Source organism: Mauremys mutica, chromosome 6 (genome assembly GCF_020497125.1).
Source record: "Mauremys mutica isolate MM-2020 ecotype Southern chromosome 6, ASM2049712v1, whole genome shotgun sequence".
NCBI classification, from domain to species: domain Eukaryota; kingdom Metazoa; phylum Chordata; order Testudines; family Geoemydidae; genus Mauremys; species Mauremys mutica.
Window position 1 is genome coordinate 59,069,739 of NC_059077.1, and position 17,896 is coordinate 59,087,634.

The 17,896-nt window shown below is 40.1% G+C and overlaps 1 protein-coding gene across 1 annotated transcript in view; it reads right to left on the reverse strand.

The window, feature by feature from the left end:
- The window catches only part of LIX1 (limb and CNS expressed 1), a 49,523-nt gene that overhangs the window by 20,943 nt on the left and 10,684 nt on the right, over positions 1-17,896 (reverse strand). Inside the window, exons 2-3 of the mRNA XM_045021996.1 lie at positions 15,084-15,247; positions 118-258 (exon numbers count right to left, since the gene is read on the reverse strand). Of these exons, the coding sequence (XP_044877931.1) occupies positions 118-258; positions 15,084-15,247 (305 nt within the window). The remainder of the gene's footprint in view (positions 1-117; positions 259-15,083; positions 15,248-17,896) is intronic.

A 17,896-nucleotide genomic window follows, 5' to 3' on the forward strand; every position in this document is an offset into this window, starting at 1 on the left:
TCGGTGAAGACACAGTTATGTAGGATCTAATATTAATCCAATTGAAGTAGTTTCCTCAATTAGCTACAATTTTCAACACAGCGGACAACAACTCAGGAAACATAGATTGGTACTTACACTGGTTGAGGAAATAGCTTCTTGAACACTTTCCATAATGAATTCCTTTGTGATCTTGCGACAGGGCAATTCATTGAACAGAGAGTTGATCAGAGCCACTTTTGCAGCATCTCGTCTTGCCTCTGCTCTGCTTAAGCAGCACTGAAATTGCACATAAATACAGAGGGAGTTACAGACCTCAGGAAAACTACTCTAGTTCACCTTAGGGCTATTTTTGTCTTTATTAATACAACAGAAAGCCCTTTTCAAGCCCAAATGAAAACTGTATTTCTATATTAACATTGGCCAATGTGCTTTTATCAGTAAAGTTGGTTGACTTCTCACACAAAAATATTTTTCACTGAAAAATTGCCTTTTCTCCAAAATTGGATTTTTCAGAAAATTGTAAACATTATCAAAATTTTCTAATTTTCGCAAAATTCTGATATATTTTTACTGAAATAATTGTTGAAATCTATCAATTTTTTCATTGACTGCAAACCTGATTTTCACTGAAAACCGAGTTTCTGGTAAAGATTTTTTTTAAAATAAAAACCTGGGTAAAAAATAACAGAGACATTCATGAAAAATAGAGCCAATTTAAACAAAGAAATAGGAAAAGACCCTGAATTTCTTGATGAAATTGTTTCCTGATTTTTTTACCAGCTCGGCTAATCAGTATTATCCAAACATTCTATGGATGCGGTTTTCAAAGGTGCCTGAGAGCAAGGCTCCCAGCTTCCACTGACTTTCCCTTCATTATGCACCTTTAAAAATCCAAGCTCATGTTAATTTCCGCTATTCTAGTCATAGTGCGAGAAAATCTTATTAGCACTTTCAAGCACCGTACTTGCTATCCCACCAGCAAAACATTGTAAATAGAAACTAAAACAGAAGCGACCTCTTCAGTTTATTCATTTATCACATACTGGGAGTTCTGCTGAAGTGCATCTCATATAGGCAACTTGGATAGAATGTGATACATTTTAGATATGATGTCAGTAATTAGACACCTTCATTTTTTACCCTGCATATGACAAACTAACTACTCTTTAGTGGTTGCCCAATTACCCAACACACATTTAAATGATTCTTCCATCAGCTTTCCTCAGATACGGAATTATTTAAAGCCTGATCCAAGGTCCATTGAAGTCAGCTGCAGTCTTTCAATTTATTTTAATTGGCTGTGGATGAAACCCTTGGTATAGATGTGTGAGTACAGATGTGCTATTTTACCAGTAGGAGACTTGGGCACCTATGAATATGATGATTATTTCTGTCCTCTCTACAAGCAAGGAAAATGCAGGTATATTCACCAAAAACAAGTAATTGTGATCTTTCAAAAGCTTATCTTTTTAAATGATTACACTTAATGTTTAGAGTCAAAGAAAACCATTTTGCTTTCTTTTTACAAAAAATCCATTCTTAGCACATCTGTTTAAAGAATGAGTTTTCTAAAAGGAAAATCATTTTAATTCCCCTTTTATAGCTTAATTTTTACTCACTACATTTAATATTTTGAACGTGCCTCAAGTAGCCTAACCCCACAGCTACTCATGGTATGTAAAATACTTGACCCTTCTCTGAGCAATTCCGTGCACCTTTTATATCCATTTAGAGTTGCCTAGATCAATACATTTTACCACTCTGTTTTTCCTTCATTAGTTTGAAATATTCTCTTGTAAGTATCTCTGCTTTCTAAAATTCAGAGAACAAAACTCAGACTTGTATGTTTTTAATAATAAACTTTATAATAAAAAACAATCCAAATAATTTAGATTTAAACCATCTTTGTGAAGATGAAACCCAGTGAAAATGACAGATAAAAGAAACTTAGTTTTTAGTAAGGCCAGCAAAGCAGCAGATCAAAGAAGTTGCATACATTTATAAGCAAATGGTAAGTCTTTAGAGATCAAGAGATTTACAAATCTGGAAGAGTAGAACAATCCTTAACATTTTCTAAATGTAACAGGAGATATATAGACTTAACCAAAATAGATTATAATTGTAAACTGTGACATATGACTTTCCCTCTGCAATTTTTTCTTTAATTTAAATGTTTTCAGTCTCTGGAGAATGAAACTGATTAGAACTCATTTGAGCTGGGGAGTAAAAGGGCAAAATTTTAATTTAGTTTGTCAGAGGGCAAAGGTTTTCGGCATGGGCTGTTTGACTAAAATGTTACAAAGAAGTCTTGAATTATCCAGGGCTTAAGTTATAGTGGAGCAGTGAATATTAATAAAAAAGGGTGAAAGCTCCCTTAATGATTGGAGCTCAGCCCTGGGACCATCTTTATACTCCCTGGCAGTGGATGGGGGTAGGGAAGAGAGATGGTGGGAGGTCTGCAGTGATGTAACTTTATGCCTATTGACAGGTAGTAACCAGCAGTTATATCAGCTTTGGTATGATGTTTTAAAAACAATGTAGCTGATTGGCTGAGGAGGGCTGCAGCTCCCATGTACATCCCACTCACTGCAGTCTCTGTCACCTCAGCCCAACCAGTCACAGCCCCCACTGTTCCCCATTCATTCAGGTGACATATTTCCCCAAAGGGAAAACAGGACACTACCTGGGGCTAGATCAAGCTTCGCCCCCTCCCATGCCTGGGGATGATCCATGCCATTCACCCCCTTTCCCCAAGCTGCTCACCCCCCAGGCCCACGTGGGGCTGGCCCGAGCCGCATGCTTGAGCCCTCCTTCCCCCGGTGCGATGCTGACATTGCCCCCCACCTGCATGTTCCACTGTGCCCCACTGGGGGGACACATCCTGCTTTTTTGCCAAAATTTGGCATTTGACCTGTTTGCTCATGTGAATTGATGAATTGTTGGCAAGAGCAAGTGGGACAAATGCCCAGTTTTGCCAAAAAAGTGGGGACAGCCAGGACAGGGCTTAAAAAAGGGACTGTCCTGGCCAAAACAGGCTGTATGGTCACCTACCACTCACCCTCAAATATTCTGGCCCCACATCTCACCCCACCCACAAGACACTGTGCACCAGGTCGTAATGTCTCTCACTCAAAGTTGGCCCAGCTGCCCCCCCTGTCATGATGGAGAGGTGGCTGGGCCAAACCTGCGTGGCACTGAAGTGTCAATCAGGTTTGAGATGGAGGCCCTGTTCAAGTGCATATTAGTTAATGAGAGTCCAGAAAGCAGCTTGGAAAAAGAAATAAAATTTGCAATGTCGCCTAAAAGTCAACCAATTTGGTTCTGTGGGATCACCAGGGGCAAGAGAGTAAGTTCCAGAGCTGACAGGAGGACAAACCTACCCCAGGCAAACATATGCTTAAGCATCCTTAGTTGATCTCAAATGCCAGATTAAACATGAGAAGAGAAACAATCTCTGAATCACAAAAGGCTCAAAACATAAAGGGCTTCATAGATCAGAATCAATACCTTTTGTCACACCTCGAAGCAAATGATGAGAAAAGTACAGTTTTTGGAGCACACATGTAACGTGTTCCCCACCCAAAGCACTGTGAAGTAAGGAAGCATCTGCTTTCTGCTCCAGTTAAGCTTCTCAGCGGTTTTCAAGTGTTGCCCCAAAATTGAGTACATTATAATCAAAATCTGGATAAAACAGGGGCAACTGTGCCAAGGTTTGCATCACATAGGTGTAGGCCTGAGGAGACCTGATCAACCCTTACCCCCCATAGTAAACCAGCCTTGGGCAAAATTCAGGGAGTTCACCAATAAAATTGAGGAGAAAAAAAAAAGTTCAAATGTGGCAATTTTGTTGCCAAGCACAGATGAGAAAAGGAGTCTTTTTTTGGGATGCTGTTTGGATATTCCCAAACAGATAAGGATCTAACAAGATCCCCTCCCACTAGCTGGCAAACCTGAGTAACAAAAGGTGGGCAAATAAATAAGTGCACAGATATTTCCTGTAGCTATTGCTTCACATCCCTTCTGTCTCACCAATTTTCAGCCAGCTAGCTCTCCCACAAAGACTCAAATCTTTAAAAGTCTTGGGGGAAAGTAGTTCCAGATCTGATGAAATAGAGATGGTGAGGTGAGAGTCATCCATCTTCTAATGATGCCACATTACTAATACCATTATGATAGCGTCTCACATATATATGAAAAAGAATAGAATCCTATCTGGGCAGAGGACCAATGGTCCAGTACTGCCCTCAAATAGAGAAGAATGGAGACATTGAAAAGCAACTCTACTGTGTAGGCTGTTACTGGGATAAATTGAGGACTTCAGTTTTATGGGCTGAACTCAATACCTTTCACTAGTACTGCAATCACTTCCATGGAGAGAGAAGCTCATTTAGCAGTTCCCCTGAAACATTCAAACTGCAGTTCCTTTAAATAGTTTAGGTAACAGTTTTTCATCTGCAGAACTTTGAGATGAATTTCACTGACCCTGAAAACATAATAAATACTATAGATCAGTGCTATTTTTGCAACCACCTGGTTATTTTAACAAAGACACAAGAGACAAACACAATAGCTGGAAAATTCTACAGACTTGTTCTTAAATGTGTAAAATGAGAGTATCTTTCCTTCCCTCCACTGAATAGGGTTTGAGAACTTGGTTTATTGTTAAAGCTGATTTTTTTACTCTCAGATATGAAAATGCTCAACCAAAACTGACCCAAGTCCTTGAGCAAGAAACTTTTCACACAGGTCTACAAGAAAACTGAAGCTTTCATTATTATGCATTCAACAACCTATTTGAAAGAGAATCCTAGAAAAGCTTATGAACTGTGGGGGTAAGGGATTCTTATGGAGCTTCCTTGAATTCCTATTCAATCCTTATTCTACACTTTACCCTCTTGCACGCTACTGTTCTATTTTGAGGCAAAGCTCCTTCTATTCACTCTGCTCAACAAAAAAAACAAACCAAAATTTATGGGGGGCGGGTAGATATCCTCCTGCCTTTTGTTAAAATAATCAGCATCTTCTGATTCATTGGGCTGGTATTTAAAAATTGCCAATTAGACTTTAGAATATAACTGACTTCTCTCCATCTTCATGTTTCTGTTTAGGGAGTTCCACTACCTAACATTCCCTGTAAAATTAACATTACATTGTTTGATTAAAAGGCTCTCACTGTTCTTTGTGATTTTAATGTCTCCAGATAGAAATACCTGACATTAAAATAACCTCATTAGAAATGGACAGTACTTTAAAACACACAATAAAAACTAAAGCCTCTTCAAACTTTGCAAGGAAGGAGTATAGAATATTTAAAATAGGTATTATTTCATAACTAAAAAAACCCTATAATAATATTCAGGCAAGCCATTTGCCATATGCCATGTACACAGTAAAGTTGTCCTTTACTTATTTCTCTCTTCGGAATAACTTAGTTTTATAAACCCAATTTATTGTGAGAAAGGAGTATCTTAATTCACTGAACATCACCTGATGTACATAAACATATGGTTTTCATCTACATCTTCATTGTAGCCTTAGGTAACTTCCCAAAACCACATACTCGACTGTTAGGAGGCATGCAATTTTCCCATAAGCCTCTGCCTTTTTCCATCCTCAAATATTTTTGCCTGTCTTTATTTTAATCCCCAGATTTTATAGTAAAACTGGGCTGGGGTTTAAAGTAAAGCTCATTAATATGAATTGCCTCATGGGGTTTGGACTCCATCTTTTAGGCTCATCCCACCATTGGAGGGGTGACTCTCTTCATCCCACCTCACACCAAAACCAAAAATCTGATTACCAGCCACTTTCACTCACTGCACAGAATTTCAGTGATGTGCTGCCAACAGTCTAACAAGCAGATCCCTCAAAAATGTTCCAAATGTCTGCAATACATGTGACTTTTCCAAAGTAAAAGGCTCTTCCCTCCAAAAATATAAAATTCCGTCAAACCCAATACTTTCTCCTAACTCCACCCTCATGTCTAGCAAACCAATACTCTTCCACCCCTCCACAACAGAACAATTCTATCCTTCTCAATTTTATTTATACCTCCTTACACTAAACCTCTCAACCCACCATGCTTCCAACTACCCAGGACCTTACAGAGGCTACTCTAGTGACTTCCCTACCTGGCAGAGTACAACTGTAGTTGTATTGTATTACAACTGTGGTTGAGGCAGGAAGGTTGTCCTGCAGCCTCTGGCTCTGGGATGATTGATTGGGTAGACAGTGAATCATCTCTAGTGGTGGGTGTAGGTTGCAGGAATGGCTTTTGGGGTGGGCAGGTTGCCTCTAACTGATGGAAATATCTGTGTTGTGAGGACATCAGCTTGCCCCCAGGCTGTTGAGGAGGCTTGTTGGTAGAACTGGGCAAATAATTGATTTTTTTGGTTCATGGGCAATTTTGAGAACTTTTATTTTATTTCATGTCTAACTGAATAAAAAACTAGTGACAAATTTAGGCAAGTTAAAAAAAACAGTTTAGGATCAAAAAACTTGTTTTGTTCAAGCACAAATGGATTTTTTAAATTCACAAAACAGGAAGGAGGGGAGGCATGGAGTAAGTGTTGGCAGCTTCCCTGTAGCCTTTAACCCAGTGGTTAGGGCACTCACCTGGAACAAGGGAGACCCAGGTTCAATTTCCCCCTCTGCCTACTATGGAAAAGGATTTGAACATAGGTATCCTCACCTCTCAGGAGAGTACCCAAGCCACTAGGGTACTAGGCTATGGGATATTCTCTCTCAATCACTGATTGAAGCTGTTCCACTTGAGATAAATAATTAGTCATTGGAGGAGGGACTTGAACTTGGGTCTCCCATTTCCTCTGTGAGAGCACAAATTACCAGGGTAGAGCCATTCTCTCTCTCTCTCCCCCCCACCTTCAATAGCCCAATGACTATTCATTCTTATTCATAGTGGCATGTCATAGAAACAGGATAATGAATCATGATCATGAATGACTATGAAGTGCCACTTGTGAATGACAGTGAATGTCTTCCCTTGTGGGTTTGGAAGGCCTGGTAGGGGTAACAAGTTTGCCTTCTGTGGTGTTGGGGTAAGAGGAAATGAGGCTCTGAGTTCTTTAAACTCTGTTGTAAGACTCGGCTGGCAGCTACTAGCAGGGTTGGAATAAGGCGTAGGTAGGATACTCCGGTATCTAGGGCCTCAGCTCTTGGAAGGGAGGCTAGCAGAACCTCAGCTTTTTTTTTTTTTTTTAAAGGTAAGTTTTTGGCCCTCTTGGTTGTGAAGAGAAGCTGGAAAACGTGACCTGAACATAACCAATGCAGGGGTACTGGTCAGAGAGCTTGAAACAATAGCTTTGAGAAGCTGACTGTGTTCAGCACATCTCAATGGGGGTGTTAACTACAAAATCCAGAGGAGGATGGTGGGCCTTGTCCACTCCTACCCAAGCAGATATACCCTGGCTGCAGACATAAGTACTAGGGCCGCACCCTGCTTACCCATTCCTGTTCCTCCAGAAAGAGGAGGGACTGCTGCTTCTCCTGGGAGGGAATGGATAAACCCCTGTCAAAGAGGCCAGTTTAGCAGCCTGAGTCCCACTTCTTCACTCCAGGAGAGGCAGCAGTCCTCCCTCTTTCTGGAGGAACAGGGTGTGGCCCTAGTACTTATGTCTGCAGTTTCCTCCTACCTGATCTTGTTGTGCACCTGGAGAGGCTGGAAAGTGAGATGGAGGGAGCAGAACTAGGGCATGCCTTTCCCCTCCTCCCCCATGAACCTAGCGGTGCTTACAGGGAATTCAGGAAGAGAGTTTCTCTTGTAGCAGCTGCCAGCCCAGCCCAAGAAAAACCTGAAAATTTTAGCAAGCAGAGCCTACCTTAGTTTTTCTGGGCAGACTTATGAAAAACTTATTGTCTCCCCACCAGCCTCCCCTGTTATTTTAACAGACTCATGTGCCCCATTATCTCTTGATTATGCACAGAGCCAGCTTTGATTATATGATTCTTTGGGAAACCTCCAAATTTGACCGACTCATTTTACATAAAAAGCATAAGGAGGTGGAAACCAGGATCTTTAGTTTTTGCTGCCTTCCTTCCTACTGCCTGCTGCCAAAGGGTGCTGGAACTAGGGATGCTGCCACACACACCAGGCTTGAAGTAGTAATAACAACCCAAATACATGGTTTCTGCCTTCAGCACCGCCACTGTAAAAACTGTTCCAGCTCCACTGCACAGCTGTTTGCTCCTTTAGCTCTAGCAATAATTTTTTTTATCAGTTTAGATGATCAAGACTGTCTTTTCAGGGTAACAGACTGGAAAATAAAGCAAGATGAGATATTCCTTATGGGAGGCCAAAGGGCAGTTACGTTAACAAGGAGTGTGTGAGATTCTGCTAGCCTGCCTAACATCAACGGTCTCCTTCTCCTCCCCAGCCCCCCAGTCACAAGTTTTAGCTATAATGATCTAAAATATAGAATTATTTCCAGTTGGAGAAAGAAGACACAGCAAGAGGGGTAGACTTTACTGCTTCCCAGGTTATCCGATGAAAGATAGAACTGCAAAAATAACTGAAACCAGGGATAAAAATGCTGCATAGTGAGCGAGCATGGAAGAGAACTAGATTTTTGGCTTAGAAATATTTTTGATGTGAGAGGGGAAGAAAGCAATACAGAGTTCTCTTTTTTGGTGCATTTGATTTTTACAAATTAAAATGAGCAATTTTAATTCTACTTTTCAGCTAAAGTTTGATACCACTGTTATTGTCAAAACATACTTTAGCATTCTAGTAATACACATTCTGATAATATACAATACATTGTCATTTTAAATCTGCTCAAGGAAGCTTTTACTCCCCCCACTCCCTCCACACCAAGCTAAAAGTTCATTGTTCAAAATCACACAATTAATTCATTACTGTTGTCGTTAAAATGAAAGCTAAGCTTGGATCACAATTTTTTTCAATGTGTTTTTAAAGTTAAAATATTCAGCAAAGTTCCCCTGGGTATTAAAAGCAAAAACATCCACTAAAAACCATGAGTGGCTTGATGAATAAGTTCAGCAAAAGGGGAGCCAGAAGCTGATCAGCTGGGCTTTATGTTGGTGCCCTTTTGGTAAATGGAAATTACTTCAGTTTTCAGAGTTGGTCATGGTCTGTTGTTGTTGGTATAAACAACCCAGAATAAAAACGGTATAAAGAAACTCCTTCAGACATTGCCTTCATATATATTAGACAATGGGACTTAAAATAAATGCAAGAGAAATGCAAGTGTCAAAACTGTATCCCATAGTGTATACTTCTAAATTCTGAGCAAAGACTCAGAACAGATCATTGTTTAAAACTAATTTAGTTTGAGCAGAGACTCTAATTTATTTGGACTGTGGTGCCTAGGGCTTCTTGGGGGTGCTGTAAAATAATAAAAATCATGAACTTAGTACATTTAAAGAAGTCTGTAGATTGAAAGCCTGGATAGCTATTGGGTAAGATACCGGTAGTTCATTATTAAACCTTTCTAGTGGAATTTCAGTGCTTTTCTCTGATGAGCAGTTGGCAATTAGACCCATCTGCTCATTCCTAATACCCTTCCCTAAAGGATGAATGGAACCAATCTACTGAAGTCCTTGTGGGACTACTTAAAGAGAGGAGAGGGATTACCCAGGGTAGCCAGCCTAATATTCCTTCTCTCACATTCCATCACTGCAGTTAGCTGGCATCAAAGCAGACATTCATGACTGGCTGTAGAAATATTGCTGGCATAAAATGGATGTTACATGCACAGTCATAGCATTAAAATTACATAATCAAATGTTTTGTAATGCACAGGAGAGATATATGATTATGTGAAGAGCATTATAGAAATGAATATTTGTGCATTTGTGGGCCTAGTGTTGGCAAAGTATGTTGAAATATTATATAGTGATGATGGCATATAAGGTATATCAGAATTTACAAAACATGTATGGCAAATTCGCCAGAATACATTTCCTCAATTTTCCTTTCTCTTGTCTTATTTTGAAAAGCCAAGTGGATAAAACTGACCAACTTTGACAGTCAGACTTCATGGTAAGTTTTCAAAACATTTTAGATTCAGGAAATTCTAAGTTGTTTTAAGCAACAATGTTAACAACGCTCTGGAGAATTTCATAACATGATGATTTAAACATAAGCAGGTAAGTATGCCCAGTGGTCTGTGATGGGATGTTAGATGGGATGGGATCTGAGTTACTGCAGAGAATTCTTTCCTGGGTGCTGGCAGGTGAGTCTTGCCCACATGCTCAGGGTTTAACTGATCGCCATATTTGGGGTCGGGAAGGAATTTTCCTTCAGGGCAGATTGGCAGAGGCCCTGGAGGTTTTTTGCCTTCCTCTGCAGCATGGGGCATGGGTCACTTGCTGGAGGATTCTCTGCAGCTTGAGGTCTTCAGACCACAATTTGAAGACTTCAAGAACTCAGACATAGGTTAGGGGTTTGTTATAGAAGTGGATGGGTAAGATTCTGTGGCCTGCTTTGTGCAGGAGGCAGGGGCGGCTCTAGGATTTCCGCCGCCCCAAGCAGGGCGGCACGCCGCGGGGGGCGCTCTGCCGGTCGCTGGTCCCGCGGCGCCGGTGGACCTCTTGCAGACGTGCCTGCGGATGCTCCACCGGAGCCGTGGGACCAGCGGCCCCTTCACAGGCACGTCTGCGGGAGGTCCACCAGCGCCGCGGGCATGCCTGTGGGAGGTCCGCCGGAGCCGCCTGCTGCCCTCCCGCGGGACGCCGCCCCAAGCGCGCACTTGGCGCGCTGGGGTCTGGAGCCGGCCCTGGCAGGTCGTCAGACTAGATGATCATAATGGTCCCTTCTGACCTTAAAGTCTATGAGTCTATAAGGAAAATTAGACCCAAAATGATAAGTACTCAAAACCAAACAGAAATCCCAAAAGAGGACTCTTGATCTTCAATTTTTTTGTAAAAAAGAATGTGACAGCAATATTTAAATACACTTTTCCCCAAGTGAAGTATTTTGGATTGAAATCAAGTCATATATCTCTTCATATTGTATTAGAGGTTTATTTTTTATTCTGAAGTACACAGCACAAAAAATATGCAGTACTTGAGCTGATGGAAAACACTGTGTGCTCTCCTAAACATCTTTTAGTACACTTCAGTGACCTGTTGGAGGTTTCAGATGCTCTAGCCAGACAAATGATGACATGGTAATTCTCCCAAACCCCTTATGAGGGAAAAACAGCTACAGAAATAGAGCAAGATAAAGAATTTGGAGCTCTGTTTACTGTCACTAAAGAATGAGGGACTTATCCTAAACTGGAGCATAATTCCGTAGACTATAAGACCAGATCCTTGACTTCAATGGAGCTATGTGATTTATACTAGATGAAGACCTGGCCTCAAAAGTTTAAAACTAAAAAAATGTTTAGCATTGTGGAACACTTATTGCTGTCCTGTGCAGCTAAATGGAATAAAATCTCCTGGTCATAATCAAAGCTGGCGTAAATTGGCATAGTTCCACTGATGTCAGTGGAGTTCAATTAACATGTACCAGCTGAGGATCTGGTTCTCCCATGCTTAGCTGAAAAAGGGCTATTGTCCCATCACTTTCAGAGGATCTTCCTTCTCATTGTGTCCTGAAAAACTGATCCAGAAAGCAAATAATGCAACATTTTCTGTCTCTGAATTGGCATTTGGATTCATCATCTAACTAGTTCTGAAAGTATCAGAGGGGTAGCCGTGTTAGTCTGGATCTGTAAAAGCAGCAAAGAATCCTGTGGCACCTTATAGACTAACAAATGAACTTGCATCCGACGAAGTGGGTATTCACCCACGAAAGCTCATGCTCCAAAACGGCTGTTAGTCTATAAGGTGCCACAGGATTCTTTGCTGCTAATTCTGAAAGAACTCTTTGCAACTACAAAGCTCACCATCTCTACTATGAATCTGATTCTTAAGAATTGTACTCATGTCTGCATGTATACTGATCTTTTAGCCAATACTCTCTTTTTTCTTTTTAAATAAATTTTAGTTTAGTGAATAAGAATTGGCTGTAAGCATGTATTTGGGTAAGATCTGGAATATTCATTAACTTGGGAGATAATGTGTCCAATTCTTTGGGATTGGTAGAACTTTCTTATATGATGAATAAGATTTTCAGCAATCCTCATCATATTTGACTTGGGTGTCTGGGTGGAGGCATGAGGGAGGCTTTAAGGGAACTTTATTGTTGGCTTCTGGGTAACCAGTGAGGTATTATAGAAGCTGTTTTGTGCTGGCTTGGTAAATTTAAGTACTTGAATATCCACCAGCTTTGGGGATTGTCTGCCCCATTTTTTTGCAGTTAATTGAGTGACCTCAGTTGGATCCCCTGGAACTCAAATCACACCTTCATAATCCTAATGCATATCCTACTGCCTGGCCCCAGATTTTCCAAAGCACAGCAGCTCTTTTGTTTCTTTGTCAAGTGGACTACTGGAATTTGATTTGACTTGTCCACTGAAGCAACCAGCTTTTTCCTGAATGTAGAATTACCATTCTTTCCTTTGGTGCTACCACTGTAGTTGGATAGCTGTAGCAAGATGGGATGTGCATTAGTCTAGGGTTTTTAAATTTGAGTAGAAAAAAAGCCAGGCACCAATGTTATCATGCTAAAATGTAGGAAATTCTATGAAAACAGCTCTTGCTCTGCACCACTCACACAAACAAATGGATAAATACAAACTGAGATGACAAAGCAAAAGAAGAAAAAGCTTGCTATTACTAGTCAGAGCAAACTTTGAGCCTGATGATAAACTCCTTATTCAGACTAAATCCCTATTGACTTCAGTGAGAGCTCTGCCTGAGGGAGAATTCCAGGGTTTGTTCCTCTTGTATATCTAATTTAACATTATACTCTTTACTTACACATCATGTGTACATCAAAATGGAGATGTGCTATTAATTAAATACACATGTACTCTGTATACACCAGTGGGTCTGCCAAGCCCCCACAATTCAAATATGCTGCTAGAATATCGTTTTTCAACAATGATGCCAACAAATTACTCCCCCATCCTTTTTGCCACCACCTTCCAGAGGTAGTGAATACTAGATATTACATGAAGAATGCACAATTAATGTGTCACCAAAATGCTTGCATAGCTGAGCATGTAGGAAAAAAATTATAATGTATGATTTCAGCAGTATACATCCCTGCCCCCCTCCCCATCTTCCCACAATATAGTTTATGGGTCTACATGCTTTTTTTCACCCAAAAAAGTAAAAGGAATCAAAATAACTTTTAAAAGTTGCTCTATTCAGCATACAGCTAGCTACATAATTGCTGTACAATGCTCTTTGGCAAACCAGCTCCTAAATCAGATTCTCCTGTCCACTTGTCATAGTAGTTTGAATATCTGTATCTCTGATGACAGACTAAAAAGTACCCTCTCCTCAGTCTTGACCAGGAGAGGCCCACCTCTGGATAGAAGATAAATAGTATGGTCTCCAGGCCATTCAGTGTTTAGTTATTCAGTGTTTAGCTTTTATGCAGGGATTTCCAAGGACATTGCCACTTCTGATGGTGTTTTTCTATGATGTGGACTCTTCTCCACTGGTAACTGGACTAAAGCCACGAATTCATTTCACAAAAGCCATACGGCCAACAGCTGGTAAGAAATTTTAAATGTCTGAAAACTGAATAATGTCCCACTAACTTCATGGATGACATAATAATGGTGAAATAATTTCATTTTTGTCCCAGGAATGTGGTTCTTGAGAGAAGGATTTTCAAAATCTTATCTCAGGTCCTTTTTTCCAAATCATGGGCTTGAGCCTATGAGAGACAGTGTTACCTCTGCTCCCTTGACTTGAGGAGGAGTTGCAGGTGCTCAGTAACTCCCAGGATCAAGCCTATGTTGGAAGTCACTGACAGTAAATTGAAGGGATATATAGGATATAATTTAATTAGCTACAATGCTCAGCTATAGAACCCTCTCCTCCTCTTCACAAAAATTGACCAATCAAATTACCTTTTCTGTTGATTAAATGTTTAGAGTCTGACTGTGTAGCATTTTCTTCTTCAAATGGATTCAGAATAAAAAAGCAACTAATTTAAAAATGCTCAAACTAAGATTTAGTTATTCTGGTCCGTCCTGCAATCCTTTAATGTCAAAAAGAATTGAAGGGGTCCAGAACCTCCCAGGTTTGGGCCCTGAATAATTAAAGTTAACTAAATATAAAAAGAACAGCGAGTTAAAATCATATATAAAAATATATGTGTATTACTAACATTTTAGACTGTTAAAATCAAAAGCTAAAGACTGAATTTACTTTTCATTATTTATGTTGTCTACTAGAAATGAACAAGGGACAGAATTTAGTTTTAAATAATTTCACAAACATTTACTGTTTTTAAAATTGCCTGTCCCCCCCCCACTTTTTTTCAACTTCCACTACTAGATTTTGCTCATAACTAAATTTCAAATATGTATACTTATGTAGCTAGATAAAATATTTTTCTTGAATTTATGAGTGCTCATACATTTTTCTAGTCAAAATGTACCTTTCTTCCCTCCCCCACTTCCCCCCCCACCCCTGGTTTAATTTATTTTTAGCTTAAATTCAAGTTGGTTCTATTGTTCAGATTATGACTTTCATTCAATGTGAAAAACTGACCTGTTTCTAATTAGTTTCATTTTCTGGATCTCATGCATTAGCACTGTATTGATGTGTTTGGGTTGCACAGATTGCAGGGGAATCTTATAATAAAAATATCTTTTCACTGACCATCAAAATAATGAAAACAGTGCTATTACAAAGAGGTTTTCTAAAGATTATGGGAAAAAACCTAACCAAACCAAAAATGTGGTCTTAAAACTATCTGACAAAGATATTTGACTTTGGATATTCTATTCACGAGAATCCCCTTCATTACAGACATTCTTATAAGATCCATGATTAGAACAGTCAGTCATGCCATGATCAATTAATTCACAGTACTGCCCGTTATTTTTCTTTAAACAATTTATGTCCCTGAAGATACTGTGGTCTGGCACTTAAGGATTAAGTGTAAATATATATTGTGCTCTGAAAATAAGTAACCATTTATTTTCCCTTTAAAAAAAAAACTTTGAAGAAAGATTTCCCCTTGGCAAAAATTGAAGTATGCATCTTACCTGAAAGTTGCCAAAACAGCTTCCTCCAGGTAGGGTGACATAACTGACAAATGGAGGACCAGGAGAGTTCAATGACTCATACACCACTGTGCCTTCACTTGGAAATACAGCTCTCTGTTTCTGTTTGTTCTCCCAGAATTCCTGCAGCATTGCTACGACATTCACTATCAAAGACACAGAAGTGACAAATATTTGGTACATTTTATCTTCACTTGTAACTTCATTTGCTAGATTTAAACAAGAAATATTCTGGTTATATACATGTGAGAGTTGAAGATTCAGTCGAAGCCTGTAACTGTATTTTGCTCCAGCATGATATTAAGAGGCACTGTACTGTTGAAGCAGCTGTCTTTCAGATGAATGGGGAACTATATAGAAATTCCCATTTATCCGTCACAAGAAGGGTCACAGTTGCTGTGTTCCACAGTAGAAGGGGCTGGATTTTAATGGTGCACGAAGTGATGTGTTTCCACACTGCCTTGTGATTTGGTCAGAAGGGAAGATGCTGTATATTAGGGCAGAGAGAGCTGCCAGTTAACATGAACATTAAAATACTAATGTACAAACTAAAAATTGATACAGTTCTCCTGCACTACAAAGCTTTAAGTTTCAGGGATGCGATTTTCAAAGCTTTGTAAGAGTCTTAGCCACTCAGCTCCCATTTAAAGTGAATAAAAATTGGGTGTACCTCCTTTAGGCTCCTTTGAAAAGCCCAGTCACAAGATTATAGCTGATGTTTCTTGGCAACCACCTAATAGTGATGGAACTTTTTACACTCTGTCAAAAATATTACCAGTTTCTATTTTAGACCATGCCGCTCTCAAACAACATGCCCGTTTACCTCTTCCAAGAACAGGCTTATTGGAGGGTCATTGTAAAAACACAAGATGTTATCTCTGTCAACGGGTAGTGATCAATGGTTCCATGTCTAGATGGCAGCCGGTATCAAGTGGAGTGCCCCAAGGGTCGGTGCTGGGGCCGGTTTTGTTCAATATCTTCATTAACGATCTGGAGGATGGTGTGGACTGCACCCTTAGCAAGTTTGCAGATGACACTAAACTGGGAGGAGTTGTTGATACACTGGAGGGTAGGGATAGGATACAGAGGGACCTAGACAAATTAGAGGATTGGGCCAAAAGAAATATGATGAGGTTCAACAAGGACAAGTGCAGAGTCCTGCACTTAGGACGGAAGAATCCCATGCACTGCTACAGACTAGGGACCGAATGTCTGGGTAGCAGTTCTGCAGAAAAGGACCTAGGGGTTACGGTGGACGAAAAGCTGAATATGAGTCAACAGTGTGCCCTTGTTGCCAAGAAGGCTAATGGCATTTTGGGTTGTATAAGTAGGGGCATTTCCAGCAGATCAAGGGATGTGATCATCCCCCTCTACTCAGCACTGGTGAGGCCTCATTTGGAGTACTGTGTCCAGTTTTGGGCCCCACACTACAAGAAGGATGTGGATAAAATGGAGAGAGTCCAGCGGAGGGCAACAAAAATGATTAGGGGGCTGGAGCACATGACTTATGAGGAGAGGCTGAGGGAACTGGGATTGTTTAGTCTGCAGAAGAGAAGAATGAGGGGGGATTTGATAGCTGCTTTCAACTACCTGAAAGGGGGTTCCAAAGAGGATGGATCTAGACTGTTCTCAGTGGTAGAAGATGATAGAACAAGGAGTAATGGTCTCAAGTTGCAGAGGGGGAGGTTTAGGTTGGATATTAGGAAAAACTTTTTCACTAGTAGGGTGGTGAAGAACTGGAATGAGTTACCTAGGGAGGTAGTGGAATCTCCTTCCTTAGAGGTTTTTAAGGTCAGGCTTGACAAAGCCCTGGCTGGGATGATTTAGTTGGGTTTGGTCCTGCTTTGAGCAGGGGGTTGGACTAGATGACCTCCTGAGGTCCCTTCCAACCCTGAGATTCTATGATTCTATGATCTATTTCCTATGATTGCTTGCTTGGATAGCCATAACAGGGAAAGCAATGAGAATACAGAAAATAAGAAAGAAAGTCCTTACATTGGGCCTTCAGAATGGTATGGCTAACCCCCGCCCCCTATTTTGAATAACTAATGGAATAAGAAACAGATGGTTATCTCAATGTATGATGGTGCTTTGACACAAACTGCATAAGAGTGAAACCCAAACCACAGAAACTGACTTCTACTTTTCTAAATTATAGCTGTATCTCCTTCCCCATTGAGACTGCTAGAATTTATGAACTGCATACTTAGTGATCGATACTACCTGCTGTTGATTTTTGATATTCATCACAGCAATCCAGAAGAATAAAGTGACTAGATGAAATTGGTGACCTATCATTTTTATGTTCAACAAGGGTAATTATCCTCTTATTTTCAACTTTGAGCCATGAGGAGTTTGAGCAAAAAATCAAATCTTTAAACCAGATAACTGCCAGCAGAACAGACCACAGAACCAAATGCAGCCTAGGTCAAGGAAAATGTCTAGGGTCTGCTGTGTTGAGAACTTCTCACTGACCCTGAGTGAAATACATCTTTTACATCGCTGGTTGCTTCACTCTGTCTTTTACATTCATGTTTGGTAACGATTCAGTTTAAAAGCCATTAAGTGAAAGTTGATATCTAGGAATAAACTTCATGCATGTTAAATGTCAAATTTCTAAGCTTTGAGCTTGATGGTTTAATAGAAGGAAAGTGCCACATTTATTGGAGAAATTGTATTGATATTAAATCTTTATTGAAAAGGTCATGTTTAGGTTAAAAGAAACTAGCTTGAAATAGAGCACCAGAATAAAAACAAATGACAACAAGAACAACAAAGGCTTACGACATCCCTAT